Source organism: Ranitomeya imitator, chromosome 6 (assembly GCF_032444005.1).
Source record: "Ranitomeya imitator isolate aRanImi1 chromosome 6, aRanImi1.pri, whole genome shotgun sequence".
Lineage (NCBI taxonomy): Eukaryota > Metazoa > Chordata > Amphibia > Anura > Dendrobatidae > Ranitomeya > Ranitomeya imitator.
In genome coordinates, this window is record NC_091287.1 from 66,187,097 (window position 1) to 66,203,817 (window position 16,721).

Consider the following 16,721-nt stretch of genomic DNA (forward strand, 5'->3'; position numbering starts at 1 on the left):
AGTTTCCATAGCGTTTACAGTAACATGTAAACCCTATGGAAACCGCAAACCGCTGTGCACATGCTGCGGGAAAAACCGCGCGGGAACGCAGCGGTTTACAACCCGCAGCATGTCACTTCTTTGTGCAGAATCGCTGCGATTCTGCACCCATAGGAATACATTGAACCGCTTACTTCCCGCATGGGGCTGTGCCCACGTTGCGGGAAGTAAGCGGATAATGTGCGGGTGGTACCCGGGGTGGAGGAGAGGAGACTCTCCTCCAGGCCCTGGGAACCATATTTGGGGTTAAAAAATAAAAAATCTGGTTATACTCACCCTCTGATGTCCGGAGCTCCTGGGCGCTGCACGCGGCCGTCCGGTCAGAGTTGCTGTGCGACCAGGACCTGCGGTGACGTCGCGGTCACATGACCGTGACGTCACGAAGGGTCCTTCTCCCACAGCATCTTAGGAACCGGACCGCCGGGTGCAGCGCCCAGGAGATCCGGACATCAGAGGGTGAGTATAACCAATTTTTATTATTTTTAACATTACTATTGATGCTGCATATTGCTGCATATGCAGCATCAATAGTATAGGCGGAAACCCGCAGCGGAAAACGCGGAACAAACCGCGATAAATCTGCAGGGAGAACCGCAGTTGTTTTGCCCTGCAGATTTATCAAATCCGCTGCGGGAGAACCCGCAGGGACCCGACGCAAGGTGTGAACATAGCCTTAATCTAACCTGTGATCAGAAGCAGAATGTCGCCTCTCTCTGTGCTGTGGTCGTTTAACGCAACTGCATCTCCACTCCTACCTTACGGGCAGTGAGCTGCAGTTCTTGTCAGCGGCCACTACACGGTGACCAGCGCTGTTCTGGCTCCTGCATTGTTTACATCCGTCCAGGGGTGGATTAACCCCTTAGCGACCGCCGATACGCCTTTTAACGGCGGCCGCTAAGGGTACTTAAACCACAGCGCCGTTAATTAACGGCGCTGTGGAAAAAGTCCATAGCGCCCCCCAGAGGCCGATTTTCTCCGGGGTCTCGGCTGCCGAGGGTAGCCGAGACCCCAGAGAACATGATTCGGGGGGGTTTTTAACCCACCCCGCATTTGCGATCGCCGGTAATTAACCGTTTACCGGCGATCGCAAAAAAAAAAAAAAAAGCGATCTCTTTTTAATTTCTCTGTCCTCCGATGTGATCGCACATCGGAGGACAGAGAAAAGGGGTCCCAGGTGGCCCCCCAATACTCACCTAGCTCCCCCGATGCTCCTCGTGTCTCCCGGTGGGCGCCGCCATCTTCAAAATGGCGGGCGCATGCGCAGTGCGGCCGGCACCGGGAGAATCTTTGGGGTCTCGGCTGCCGGGGGTAGCCGAGACCCCAAAGAGCACGATCGGGGTCGGTATTACCGACCCCTGTTTTGCGATCGCCGGTAATTAACTGTTTACCGGCGACCGCAAAAAAAAAAAAAAAAAAAAGTAAAGTGTAATTCTCTGTCCTCTGATGTGATCGCACATCAGAGGACAGAGAAATAGGGGGATTCGGGGACCCTAGCATACTCACCTAGGTCCCTGGATCCTCTTGCTGCTCCTCCTGGCCGCCGGCAGCAGAACATGGCGGACGCATGCCCAGTGCGCCCGCCATCTGTCTCCATCTGCCGGCCGGCAGGAGAACAGCAGTTGGGGCTAAAATTAGGGGTAGGGTTAGGTTAGGGGTAGGGTTAGGTTAGGGTTAGGTTAGGGGTAGGGTTAGGTTAGGGGTAGGGCTAGGGTTGGGGCTAAATTTAGGGTTGGGGCTAAATTTAGGGTTAGGGTTGGGGCTAAACTTAGGGTTAGGCTTCTTTCACACTTACGTCGGTACGGGGCCGTCGCAATGCGTCGGCCCGACATACCGACGCACGTTGTGAAAATTGTGCACAACGTGGGCAGCAGCTGTAGTTTTTCAACACATCCGCTGCCCAATCTATGTCCTGGGGAGGAGGGGGCGGAGTTACGGCCACGCATGCGCGGTCAGAAATGGTTTCATTGAACGTTTTTTTGTGCCGACGCTCCGCCAAAACACAACTGATCCAGTGCACGACGGACGCGACGTGTGACCATCCGTCATGATCCGTCGGCAATACAAGTCTATGGGCAAAAAACGCATCCTGCGGGCACATTTGCAGGATCCGTTTCTTGTCCAAAACGACGGATTGCGACGGAATGCCAAACGACGCAAGTGTGAAAGTAGCCCTAGGGTTAGGGTTGGGGCTAAAGTTAGGGATAGGGTTGGGGCTAAAGTTAGGGTTAGAGCTGGGATTAGGGTTAGGGTTTGGATTAGGGTTCGTATTAGGGTTAGGGTTGGCATTAGGGTTACGCTTGGGATTAGGGTTAGGTTTGGGATTAGGGTTAAGATTAGGGTTGTGATTAGGGGTGTATTGGGATTAGGGTTAGGTTTGAGGTTAGGGTTGAGATTAGGATTAGGGGTGTGTTGGATTTAGGGTTTTGATTAGGGTTATGGTTAGGGTTGACATTAGGGTTGTTTTGGGGTAAGGGTTGTGATTATGGTTAGGGTTAGTGATTAGGATTATGGATGAGGTTGGGATTAGGGTTAGGGGTGTGTTGGGGTTAGGGTTGGAGCTAGAATTGGGGGGTTTCCACTGTTTAGGTACATCAGGGGGTCTCCAAACACGACAGCCAATTTTGCGCTCAAAAAGTCAAATGGTGCTCCCTCCCTTCTGAGCTCTGCCGTGCGCCCAAACAGTGGGTTACCCCCACATATGGGGCATCAGCGTACTCGGGATAAATTGGACAACAACTTCTGGGGTCCAATTTCTCTTGTTACCCTTGTGAAAATAAAAACTTGGGGGCTACAAAATCTTTTTTGTGAAAAAAAAAATATTTTTTATTTTCACGACTCTGCATTCTAAACTTCTGTGAAGCACTTGGGCATTCAAAGTTCTCACCACACATCTAGATAAGTTCCTTGGGGGGTCTAGTTTCCAAAATGGGGTCACTTGTGGGGGGTTACTACAGTTTAGGTACATCAGGGGCTCTGCAATCGCAACATAATGCCCACAGACCATTCTATCAAAGTCTGCATTCCAAAAAGGCGCTCCTTCCCTTCCGAGCTCTGCCGTGCGCCCAAACAGTGGTTTACCGCCACATATGGCGCATCAGCGTACTCGGGATAAATTGGACAACAACTATTGCAGTCCAATTTCTCCTGTTACCCTTGTGAAAATAAAAACTTGGGGGCTACAATATCTTTTTTGTGGAAAAAAAAATATTTTTTATTTTCACGACTCTGCATTCTAAACTTCTGTGAAGCACTTGGGCATTCAAAGTTCTCACCACACATCTAGATAAGTTCCTTGGGGGGTCTAGTTTCCAAAATGGGGTCACTTGTGGAGGGTTTCTACTGGTTAGGTACATCAGGGGCTCTGCAAACGCAACATAATACCCGCAGACCATTCTATCAAAGTCTGCATTCCAAAACGGCGCTCCTTCCTACCGAGCTCTGCCGTGCGCCCAAACAGTGGTTTACCCCCACATATGGGGTACCAGCATACTCAGGACAAATTGGACAACAACTTTTGGGGTCCAGTTTCTCTTGTTACCCTTGTGAAAATAAAAATTTGGTGGCTAAAAAATATTTTTTGTGGAAAAAAAAAATATTTTTTATTTTCACGGCTCTGCATTATAAACTTCTGTGAAGCACTTGGGCATTCAAGGTTCTCACCACACATCTAGATAAGTTCCTTAAGGGGTCTAGTTTCCAAAATGGGGTCACTTGTGGGGAGTTTCCACTGTTTAGGTACATCAGGGGCTCTCTAAATGTGACATGGTGTCCGATCTCAATTCCAGCCAATTCTGCATTGAAAAAGTCAAACGGCGCTCCTTCACTTCTAAGTTCTGCGGTGCGCCCTAACAGTGGTTTACCCCCACATATGGGGTATTGGCGTATTCAGGAGAAATTGCATAACAAAATTTATGGTTACATTTCTGTTTTTACACTTGTGAAAATAAAAAAAATGGTTCTGAATTAAGATGTTTGCAAAAAAAAGTTAAATGTTCATTTTTTCCTTCCACATTGTTTCAGTTCCTGTGAAGCACGTAAAGGGTTAATAAACTTCTTGAATGTGGTTTTGAGAACCTTGAGGGGTGTAGTTTTTAGAATGGTGTCACACTTCATTATTTTCTATCATATAGACCCCTCAAAATGACTTCAAATGTGATGTGGTCCCTAAAAAAAAATGGTGTTGTAAAAATGAGAAATTGCTGGTCAACTTTTAACCCTTATAACTCCCTAACAAAAAAAAATTTTGTTTCCAAAATTGTGCTGATGTAAAGTAGACATGTGGGAAATGTTATTTATTAACTATTTTTTATGACATATCTCTCTGATTTAAGGGCATAAAAATACAAAATTTGAAAATTGCAAAATTTTAAAAATTTTCGCCATATTTCCGTTTTTTTCATAAATAATCGCAAGTAATATCGAAGAAATGTTACCACTAACATGAAGTACAATATGTCACGAAAAAACAGTCTCAGAATCAGCGGGATCCGTTGAAGCGTTCCAGAGTTATAACCTCATAAAGTGACAGTGGTCAGAATTGCAAAAATTGGCCTGGTCATTAAGTACCAAATTGGCTCTGTCACTAAGGGGTTAAGGGTAGCCAGGGCCTCGGGCTGTTCAGACACTGAACCAGATTATTCCAGAAAAATAGTTGCTGTGTGAAACTATAACCTGTCAAACATCCATTGATCTAGTCAATTTACCCTTCAGTTCAGTATATAGTATACAGTGTATAGTGTCAGTGTATAGGTAACACTGACTCACCAGTGACGTCTCTAGGTGAAGTCCTTCATCTTTCATCCAGCACAGACCGCCATCACTTCATCCAGCCAGGACTCGTCTCTGCAGGAAATAACACAGTTGTCTCGAGCTCCACTTGCAGAACACATTACTTAATTTTTCACAGCTTCTACATTACACCACATGAAGAAAAAGATGCAACATAGTGTCACTCTACACAGTAACAGGACCGCCCCCCCCCCCCCCCATTTAAAACAGTGTCCTCAAAAAATAAAATAAATTCTTCACTGCAGTAATAATATCCCTTAATTAGCCCCTATGGTAATAATAATATCCCCCATCCTGGCCCCGTGTGTCTCATTCCTGGCTCCAGCCATATGTTCTCCCATCCTGCCCTCATGAGTATCCATCCTGCCCCATATGATCTCCCCATCCTGCCCCATCAGTCTCCATCGTATCCATCCTGCCCCATGATCCTGCACGATCTGTCTCCAATCCTGCCCCATGTCTTTCATTCTGCCCCGTGTCTCCAATCATGCCCCGTATCTACATTCTGCCCATGTCTCCAGTCCTGCCCCCAGTGTGTCCAGCATCTCTGCCCTCAGATGCCGGCAACGTGTGTTCTGCGCCTGAGGCCGACTTCAGCTGCCAGCCTCCAATTGGCTGGCGGCTGTTGTTAACTATCGACGTGCGGGCGCGCGCCCGCACGTCAATAGGTGAAACTGACGCAGCGCCGGTAGGTGCCCGGTGAGTAGATGAGACGGGACCCGATGCGGGCCCCCTCTGCCCACCGGGCCAATACGCCTGTCAGGGCAGTAATGCCCTGATGGCGGCAGGCAATCTGAGCGGTAGCCCAGGGCCCCCCCACACCACTGGGCCCTGGGCTACCGCCCAGATTGACCCTATTATAATCCGCCCCTGCATCCATCCGGAACTGATCATTGGGGTGGCCGTCCTACCGAAAGGCTTGGCTGACTTTTGTATAGTGTGTAAGGGAGGAGACGTTCACACACTGTTTGGACTGTCCAAATTAGTTATTTTTCTTTGGGGGTGGATCGAACAGAACCCCCAACAACGATAGAGTATAAAGACACAAGAGTTCAAAATGAACTAATTTGGCCCTTTTTTTTTTGACGTACAGAAGAACGTGGTAGATGACAATAAGAAAAAAGTACAAACACGACCATTTTGTGCTCTGTGTTATTGTACTGTATGGCTCTGTCTAAGGGTGCTTTCACCTTGCGTCCTGTGTCACCATCGGGACATGCATCCGAAATCCCTCGCAAAGCGGGTCCAGATACATGCACCGATGGGGCCATAGACTGTAAAGGTGATGGATATAGTAGGCTGCGTATGAGTGTCCCCTCCTGGAGGCTTACACTCCCAAAAATGATGCACGGCAGAGTGCACACTCGCTCTGCCATAACCATTACAGTCTATAGCTCACGGCCGCAAATACGTCCGGAGTCCGGACTCCATTTTTCGGGGGATTTTGGATTTATGCCCTGACGGGTTGCAGAACGCAATGTGAAAGCACCCTAAGGACCCTCAAAAAGAAGAATATAAGATGCAGAATTATACAATAAATGCAGATCAGAACTAAAAGTAAGGTACCATAATTTTTTATTAATAACACACAACAAACTTACTAACAAAACCAGACATGATTTTTAAACATTTAAAAAGTACAAGAAAGTGTCCAAAAAGCATCATATCTCAGACTCATGATAGTCAACATGTTACCACATGGACAACTATGGCAGAAGTCACAAAGCAACCTTCTGAAGCGGGGGTGGGGAATCTTTTTTATCTTCCAAGGGCCATTTGGATATTTACACCATTCTTCTGAGGCCAAACAAATTGTGCACTAACTGCCCACAAAGTTCATCCTGACGTGGGCACTGGTGTTAGGACATAATCTTTCATTGCACGCACCTCAGTGTTCAGTAGTGAACAAAGCACGCGCATTTTCACAGAGCAAGAAGAAATTAAATGGCCGGAAAAATACATCTGCCTACCCAAGCACTGCTGTCCCTGGGAATCTGCCTAAGGGCCAGATAAAAGGTCATCAAGGGCCTGAGGTTCGCCACCCCTGTTTTAAAATCAGGCTATCCATAAAGTAGCACTCCCATCAAAGTTTATATCCAATTAATGTGTAGCAATCATAATATATAGCACTGTGTACTTACAATTGCTCATTTTACCTTTCTGTCCAGCTAATTCTTCTCTTTTTTCTGTTCTATGTAGAAAAAGGAAGTCTCTTGTTCCTCTATCATTCCCCTCTTCAATTGCTGACCAAACCACTCACTTCTCCTCCCTGCCAGGGACTTTTGTAGTGACTAATGACTCGTGCAGGAAAAACTGACCTCCCGTTTCGACATAGAGATAGAAGGATTCAGCTAGTCAGTTTTTAATTACACGAAGAGCATAACAATTTTGATGGGAATGCTTCTTTAACCAGCTCTGATACGTCTTTTCATGGCGGCCATAACGGGGCTCTAATCCTCATCACCACTTTTTTTTGTTACGGTGCTGAGGATAAAGGGAATCAGTTACCAAATGCAGTGGTATATGACAGCTGGTGTGCTGCATCTGCCACAATCGGTTTTAGCACTGGTTGCGGCTGTTTAACTTTCTAGTTCATATTGCGACAGCAGCATTTAGATTGTTAACAGAAGGGGGGGCATTTCCAATTTAACACTGTCAGGACTCCATGATCACATTCACAGGTCGCAATAGTAGCCAAAGTCTATTAGACCCTTTCATAAGCAGGGTCTAACACGCTGTGTCAGTACCGGAGCGAATGAGACCAGCAATCACACTGAGAAGTATTCATGTGCCATTGTGGAAGTATATAAAAATGTAAAAAAGAAGTTTGAAAAAATAGTGAAAAACTCTTTGTTTTTGTGTTAAAAATAATAATATACAAATATGTAATTGGTAACACCACATCCGGAGTAACCCGAACTAAAAAACTGTCACATTATTTATCTCTTAAAAAAGGAAAAAGTAGCTTTTGTTTTTTATCAAACTGATTACACAAAGAAATAAGTAAAAAGTGATCCAAAAGTTGTATGTAAAAAAAATAATAATAATAATACTAATGCTATAATTGAAAACATCAATTTGTCCCACAGAAAACAAGCCCTCATATAGCAGTCAGTTTTGTTCATTCTGTGTTCAAAAAAATCTGAATAAATAGAAAATATAAAATGCTTTGTTCCCAAAAACAGTACCAAAAAAACTTCAATTCATCTCACACATGAAAAGTCTCTATTCAGCTCTGTCAGCCAAATAAAAAAAGACATAGCTATCAAAATATGGCAAGAAAAAAAGTTGTTGATTTAAAATTCAGTTTCAGGTTTTTAGTGTAAAAGTAGCAAAGCATAACATAATACTTATGTATATCTGTCTTTGCTGTCATCATACAGGCCTGAAAAATCTAGCCGTCTTATCACCTATACCACACTGCGCATGGTGAGAAAAAAACAATTCATGAACTGCTGTTTATTTTTTCACTTCGCTTACCAGAAATCTGAATAATCCTCGGTTCACATTTTTCCTGTGCTCTACTCTCATCACTTAGATGAGGGTTTCCTTCCAAATCCCCCCAAAAACTTGCTTCAGACTAAATCCCAGAACCAGTACTATAATGAGGTGGATGCAGGTACTTTGGAGTCCATATTACCTCTGTTCTGGCAGTGTCACAACTTGTAGAGGGGATATTTTTATTTATTGCCCCTTATGAAAATGTAAAATTTGGAGATTATCCTTTTAAGTAGGGAAAACATCTTAATTTTTACTTTTCACTGTCTAAAACTTTGTGAACCACTTATGGGTTAAAACTACTCCCTACATCCCTAGATAAATTTCTTCATGGGTTTAGTTTCAAAAATTGTGTCACAACGGGAATTTCTGCTTTTTCTTTTTTCCACTTTAGGCGCACCCTGCAAATGCAACACGGCGTCCGCAATCTATTCCAGCTAAAATCATATTTCCTTTCCAAGCTCTGTAATGTTCCCAATCATTTAGTTTTTGACCATGTTCGAGAAATTGCATAATAAATTGTCAGTTTTCATAACACCCCTTGTGAAAATTAAAAATTTTGGGCTGAAGCAATATTTTACTGGAAAAAAAATTGGTTTCTTTTCATGTCCCAATGTTATAAATTTCTGTGAAACATCTGTACGTTTAACCTGCTCATGAAACCCGTAGGTGAATAATCTCAAGGATCTATTTTCCAAAATGGAGGGTTTGCTGTTTCGGTACATCAGGTGATCTGGAATTCCAAGATGATGTCTGAAAACAGCAGCGTTTGACCACATTTTGGCTATTGCCACATTCAGGAAAGTTGTGTAATAAATTGTTAGGTTCCATTTTCTCCTATCCACCCCTGAGCCGGTTTCACCTTCCTGACCAGGCCAAATTTTACAGTCCTGACCAATGTAACCTAAGCCAATACTCCGACTCCTCAATTTCCATGACACCGACTCCACCAAAATGGACTCCGACTCCACAGCCCTGAATGTAGCTTTATGTGGTAATAACACTGGAACGATTCATTGTATCCAAGTGATTCTGAGATTTTTTTCGCAAAACATAGTACATCATGTTAGGCTACTTTCACACTGGCGTTTTTTGCCAGACGTCGCAATGCGTCGTTTATGGCAAAAAACGCATCCTGCAAAGTTGTTTGCAGGATACGTTTTTGCCCCATACATTAACATTAGCGACGCTTTGCCACACGTCGCAACTGTCATGCGACGGTTGCGCCGTGTTGTGGCGGACCGCCGGGAGCAAAAAACATTACATGTAACGTTTTTTGCTCCTGACGGACCGCTTTTTCCGACCGCGCATGCGCGGCCGGAACTCCGCCCCCACCTCCCCGCACCTCACAATGGGGCAGCGGATGCAGCGGAGAAATGCATCCGCTGCACCCATTGTGCAGTGCGTCAAACGCTAGCGTCGGAATCTCTGCCCGACGCATTGCGACGGGGAGATTCCGACGCTAGTGTGAAAGTAGCCTTAGTGGTAAATTTAGGCCAATATTTTTTGCTTTTATTTGTGAAAATATCAGAGTTTTGGTTGAAATTTATCAACTTTCAAAATGTAAATTTTTATGCCCTTAAACCAGATACTTATATTACACGAAATAGTTAATATATAACGTTTCCCACAAGTCTACTTTACATAACCATCATTTTTTAAACATACATATTTTTAAGAAATTAAAAGGGTTAAAAGTTAATCAGCAATTTCTCAATTTTCCAACACCAAATTTGAAGTGACTTTGCTGGGCCTATATGACAGAAAATACCCAAAAGTGACACCATTTTAAAAAATGCACCCTCTCACAGGTTTTAAAATCACATTGATTAAGTTTATTAATCCTTCAGTTGCTTCACAGGAATTAAAGCCGTGTTGAAGGGAAAAAATGAAAATGTTATTTTTTTTCCCTCAAAAATGTTGATTTAGTCCCAAATTTTCAAAAGGGATAATAGAAGAAAATGAACACTACAATTCGTTACTCAATTTCCCCTGAGTACGGCAATATCCCATATGTGTTTGAAAACTACTTTCGAGGCACAGTGCAAAGCTCATAAGGGAAGGACTGCCATATTGTAGTGCAGATATGGCTGTCACGGTTTGCGCATGCCATGACCCACTGGCAAACTGTCTGAGGTTGCCAGAACAGCAGAACTCACCACATAGGTGCCCCCATTTTACAATTTGCGCCTCTCAATGAATTCATTTAAGGGTGCAGTGGTCATATTGACACAACAGGTGTGTCACAGACTTTTATACCATTGGGCGGTAAAGAAAGAATTATTACGTTTTTACCACTAAAATGTTGTTTTAGTCCCAGATTTTACATTTTCACACAGGAGAATTGGTAAAAATGGCACCAAAATTTGGCACACAATTTCTGCTGAACGTGGAAATACTCCATATGTGGCTGTACATTACTGCTTAGCCGAAACTTGGGAGGGACGGAGCACTATTTGACTCCTAGAGCACAGATTTTCCTAGAATAGTTTGCAGACTCCATTTACAAAGCCTCTAAGTGTTAGAAGAGCAAAATACTCCCTCAAGTGACCTCATTTTGGAAATTAGACACCTCTGCAAATTCATCTACAGGTGTAGTGATGATTTGGCTTCATGGGTGTTTTCCAGAAACGAGCAGCAATGGATGTTGCTGAGTGAAAATGACAAATCTATAATTGTAGTGCCCAGTACGCTATGCCCAGCTTGTGCTCCTGGAGACACGCATCGGTAAATTAGAAGGGGTCTTATCACTACCAAAATGCCAAACATGGGGCTCACAAAGGAGGGGGGCATTAGGAGTTGGGAGCGCAGAATTAGTTTGATTTCTTTGGGAGGCGAGAAGTTTTATCACTTTTCCAGAGCCTTTATGTTACCAGTAATGTGGATGCCCCCTATATTTCTGTTAGCAGATGACTGACCTTAGTGGGAACTTGCTTTTTTCCCAGTAACTTTTATTTGGAATATGTTACATAACATTTTGGATCACGTTGATCCTGTGCTCTACACTGAGCACTTACATCGGGCTTTCCATCTAAATCGCCAAATGACTTGATTCAGATGAGACCCCTGAGGGATCAGTTCACTATAGTGAGGCACCAGAATTACTCTGGACTCCGTCTGGCCTCTGTTCAGCTGTGTCCTTTATTTCAGAAGTGCACAAAACTGTAGCCAATCGCGCTTGCATGCAATCTTTAAAAGACGGACATTGCCGTATCATAGGCCAGACAAAGTCCACAAAGACTCATTATAGGGAATCTTCCTCTGGGTTTTCCTTCTGAATCACATGTTTTAGAGATTTACACGGAAACCCCGGTGTAAGCACTCAGCGTAGGGCGCAGGATAAATGTGAGCCTAGCCTACTGTGATCTTTGGGTGCAGAATGAACAAATAACTAGTAGGTGAAGAATTAGCTTTATTTATTTTTCTTTGTGCAGTATAAGTGATTAGACAACTTTATTCTTCTGGTCAGTGCGATTACAGCAATATCAGATTTATAGTTTTTTTATGTTTTGGCATTTTTACACAAAAACTATTTTATAAAAAGAATTGTTTCTCTAGTCACCTTCCACGACAGCGGTACCGGAGGATGTCTCCCCATCCTAGTGGGGGACAGGAACACTGGGGTGGGGAGACAGCCTCCTCCTCCAAATAAGAGGAAAATATCTGTGGTAGAGTCTGACTCAAACTCCGGTGAAATACGTTCTTCTGATTCGGAATGTGTGGGAGAATGAGGGCTCCACTTCTAACCCCAGGGAAGATAATAAGAAATATTATTTTTCCTCTGAGGACATACAAGAATTAATTAGTATGGTCAGGGGGACAATGGGTGTTGAGGAAGAGGAGGTTAAGCAATCCGTGCATGATGAACTGTTTGGGGGCTTAAAACCCCAAAAACTAAAAGGGTTCCCGATCCATGAAAATGTGCAGAACCTCATTCTACATGAATGGGAGTCTCCTAAAAAAGGGCTTAGTGTCCCATTTCCACTGTTTAGGCACATTAGGGGCTCTTCAAATGCGGCACGGCGTCCGCTAATAATTCCAGCAAATTTTGCATTCAAAAAGTCAAATGTGCTCCTTCCATTTCAAGTCTTGCTGTGCGCCCAAACAGTAGTGTTCCCCCACGTATGGGGTATCGGCATACTCAGGAGAAATTGCACAACAAATTGTATTGAGCAATTTCTCCTGTTATCCTTATGAAAATGCAAATTTGGAGCTTTATTTGGGAAATTTTTTTTTTTTTTTTTTATTTCCACGTTTCTACATTGTGAAGCACCTGTGGGTTCAAGGTGTTCAATACACATCTAGATAAGTTCCATAAGGGGACTAGTTTCCAAAATGATGTCACTTGTGGGGGGTCCACTTTTTAGGCATATTGGGGCTCTCCAAACATGACATGGCATCCGTGAATTATGCCAGCAAATTTTACATTCAAAAAGTGACATGGCTCTCCTTCCTTTCCGAGCCCTGTCATGTACCCAAACAGTAGATTTCCTCCACATATGGGGTATCGGAATGCTCAGGAGAAATTGCACAACAAGTTGTATGGTCCATTTTGTTCCTGTTACCCTTGCAAAAGTAAAAAAAAAATTAGGTCTAAAGGAAATTTTTTTTTAAAGAAAAGTACGGTAAATGTTTATTTTTTCCTTCCACATTCCAAAAATTCCCGAGAAGCACATGAAGAGTTAATACACTTCTTGAATGTGGTTTTGAGCACCTTGAGGGGTGCAGTTTTTAGAATCGTGTCACTTTTGGGTATTTTTTGCATATAGGCCCATCAAAGTCACTTCAAATTGAGGTGGTCCCTAAAATAAAAAGGTTTCACAAATTTTGTTGTAAAAATGAGATATCGCTGGTAAAGTTTTAACCCTTATAACTTCCTAACAAAAAAAAAATATGTTTCAAAAATTGTGCTGATGTAAAGTAGACATGTGGGAAATGTTATTTATTAACTATTTTGTGAAATATGACTCTCTGATTTAAGGGCATAAAAATGTTTGAAAATTGCGAAATTTTACAAATTTTTTGCCAAATTTCAGTTTTTTTTAACAATTACAAGTCATATCAAATAAATGTTTACCACTATAATAAAGTACAATATGTCACAAGAATACAGTCCCAGAATCAGTGGGATCCATTGAAGCATTTCAGAGTTATGACCTCATAAAGTGACAGTGGTCAGGAAGGTGAAAACAGGGTTAAGGGGTTAAAAAATTATTTTACATTCCGAAATGCCAAATCAGACAAGGTGATTTTCTGGACTTGTTTTCTCATTTTGACTCTCGTAGTTGTGGTCTACCTATGATGTCAAATACAGGCCTCTCTCATCTTTTTAAGTGGGAGAAATTGCTCAATTGGTGGCTGACTAAATATTTTACTCACTGTATGTATGGATATATATATATATATATATATATATATATATATATATATATATACTAGATGGTGGCCCGATTTTAGCGCATTGGGTATTCTAGAATATGCATGTGCATGTAGTATATTGCCCAGCCACGTAGTATATTGCCCAGCCACGTAGTATATTGCCCAGTCACGTAGTATATTGCCCAGCCACGTTGTATATTTCCCAGCAACGTAGTATATTGCCCAGCCACGTAGTATATTGCCCAGCCCATGTATGTATATAGCAGCCACATACTATATAGCAGAGGCCACGTAGTATATAGCAAATACTACGTGGCCTGTGCTATATACTATGTGGCTGCTATATACATACATACATATTGTAGAATACCCAATGCGTTAATACAGGCCACGCAGTATATAACAGTGGCCACGCAGTATATAACACAGCCCAAACAGTATATAACACAGCCCACATACTATATAACACAACCCACACAACTGGGTGTGGTTAGCTCATCAAGAGAATGCCAAGATTGTGCAAAGCAGTCATCAAAGCAAAAGGAGGCTACTTTGAAGAACCTAGAATATAAGACATATTTTCAGTTGTTTCACACTGTTCTCTTAATATATAATTCCACATGTGTTAATTCATAGTTTTGATGCCTTCAGTGTGAATTTACAATTTTCATAGTCCTGAAAATACAGAAAAATCTTTAAATGAGAAGGTGTGTCCAAACTTTTGGTGTGTATATATATATATATATATATATATATATATATATATATTGTAGCATGGCTAAAGGGTGTGTAGTCGACAGGAGGTATGTGTCACATAGGTGGCGTGCCGCTGTGATATAGCCCGGAGTGTTTTCTTCATTTCACATAACCATGTATATATGTGTTTCAGGACCTGTGGTGATGTCAGTCCACATGTCTAATCATGTGATGGGATACTGGGTGTGGTTAGCTCTATATATGACAGGCTAATGCTTTACACAGCAGATATGTGTGGAGGTGAAACCCTCCTGAGTGTGTTAAGGCTCCAGGACTGAGCCTGAAGGACTGGACACTTGCTTTTCTTTCCTGAGCCAAAGGCTATTTGTTTTCTGTTTTTCCTGCCATGTGGTTTATGAAGCAATAAACCCTGTGAACTTTTAAAGGAACGTGCCTTCTGAGTATCATCCGTCGCACCCGAGTGAGTGAAATCCCTACAATATATATATCTAATATATAAAGCTGTATGTGTGTGTGTGTGTGTGTGTGTATGTATGTATGTCCGGGATTGGCATCTGCACCGTCGCAGCTACAGCCACAAAATTTTGCACAGTCACACATCTGGACCCCGAGAGCGTCATAGGCTATGTTGTGAGGTGAAATTTTAACCCCGCGCGTTCCAATTCAGCAAACAATTTTGCCCCTATCTACATAATGGGGAAAAAAGTGAAAGGAAAAGTGTTGAAGGTGTCGCAGCTACAGCCACAAAATTTTGCAAAGTCACACGTCTGGACCCCGAGAGCGTCATAGGCTACGTTGTGAGGTGAAATTTTAACCCCGCGCTTTCCAATTCACCAAACAATTTTGCCCCTATCTACATAATGGGGGAAAAAAGTGAAAGGAAAATTGTTGGAGGCAAATTGACAGCTGCCAGATGTGAACAAGGGGGACTTAAAGAATGAGAGCGATGGCACCAAAGAGTATATACCGTACAGTTGCTAAGGTGAGGCCCCGACATGGGATACTCACCACACACGGGGATATGAACACACACACACAAAATGCGCCACACACTACCACGTGCTTGCACACATATACCACCCTCAGCACACATTTCCCCACACATACACCAACCTCGCCACATAAAAGTCGAAACACAAAACTCGCCGCTCAAAACTCGCCACGCGCAAAACTCGCCACATGCAAAAACTAGGCTCACGCAAAACTCGCCACAGGTGCAAAACTCACCTCATGGAAAACTCGCCACACGCAAAACTTGCACACGCGGAAAAATTACCACATGCACAAAAGTTGCAACACATGCAAAAGTTGCCTCACACAAAACTTGCACATACTCAAAAGGCACCACACATAAAACTCGCCACGTGCAAAACTTGCTGCACACAACTTGCTACACTAACCTGTCACATGCAACTCGACACACAAAAAGTTGCTACACGCATGTTGCCACACAAAACTCATCTCACAAAAGTCGCTACATGCATGTCGCTACACGCAACTCAACACACACAACTTGACAAATGAAACTCGCCCTAAAACACACACAAGTCTGGTATTATCCTTCAAAAAAAAAATCTGATTAATAAGCAGACAAACTACAAGAGCAACAAATGTACCATATAGGAAATACGGCAGCTGTCAGTCACATGACCTGTCTATTATGTGTATGTGTGAGCTAATATATACTGCCAGGGGGAGGGCTTCCTGTTGGCTGGGGATTTATCAGGCTGCCAATTTAGCTTACAAATACTGAGGTAAAAATACTGAGCAAATAACGTGTGAACGAGGTCTAATACAGGAGGAGATGACACACAAGTATATACTATATACAGGGGAGATGACACACAGATATATACTATATACAGGAGAGATGACACACAGGTATATACTATATACAGGAGCAGATGACCTACAGGTCTATACTATATACAGGAGGAGATGACATACAGGTATATACTATATACAGGAGGAGATGACACAGGTATATACTATATACAGGAGCACATGACCTACAGGTATATACTATATACAGTAGGAGATGACATACAGGTATATGCTATATATATATATATATATATATATATAGAAGATGACATACAGGTATATACTATATACAGGAGGAGATGACACACAGATATATACTATATACAGGAGGAGATGACATACAGGTATATACTATATACAGGTGGAGATGACATACAGGTATATACTATATACAGGAGGAGATGACACAGGTATATACTATATACAGGAGCAGATGACCTACAGGTATATACTATATATAGTAGGAGATGACATAC

General features: G+C 42.8%; 1 protein-coding gene across 5 annotated transcripts in view; it reads left to right on the forward strand.

Moving 5' to 3' along the window:
• Positions 1-16,721, forward strand: part of CNPY1 (canopy FGF signaling regulator 1) — a 169,037-nt gene that overhangs the window by 831 nt on the left and 151,485 nt on the right. The window contains exon 2 of one of the 5 annotated variants that reach the window (XM_069729733.1): positions 8,211-8,256. The exons of the other annotated variants lie outside the window; for them this stretch is intronic. Coding sequence (XP_069585834.1) covers positions 8,211-8,256 — 46 coding nt within the window. The remainder of the gene's footprint in view (positions 1-8,210; positions 8,257-16,721) is intronic. 5 annotated transcript variants of the gene reach the window in all.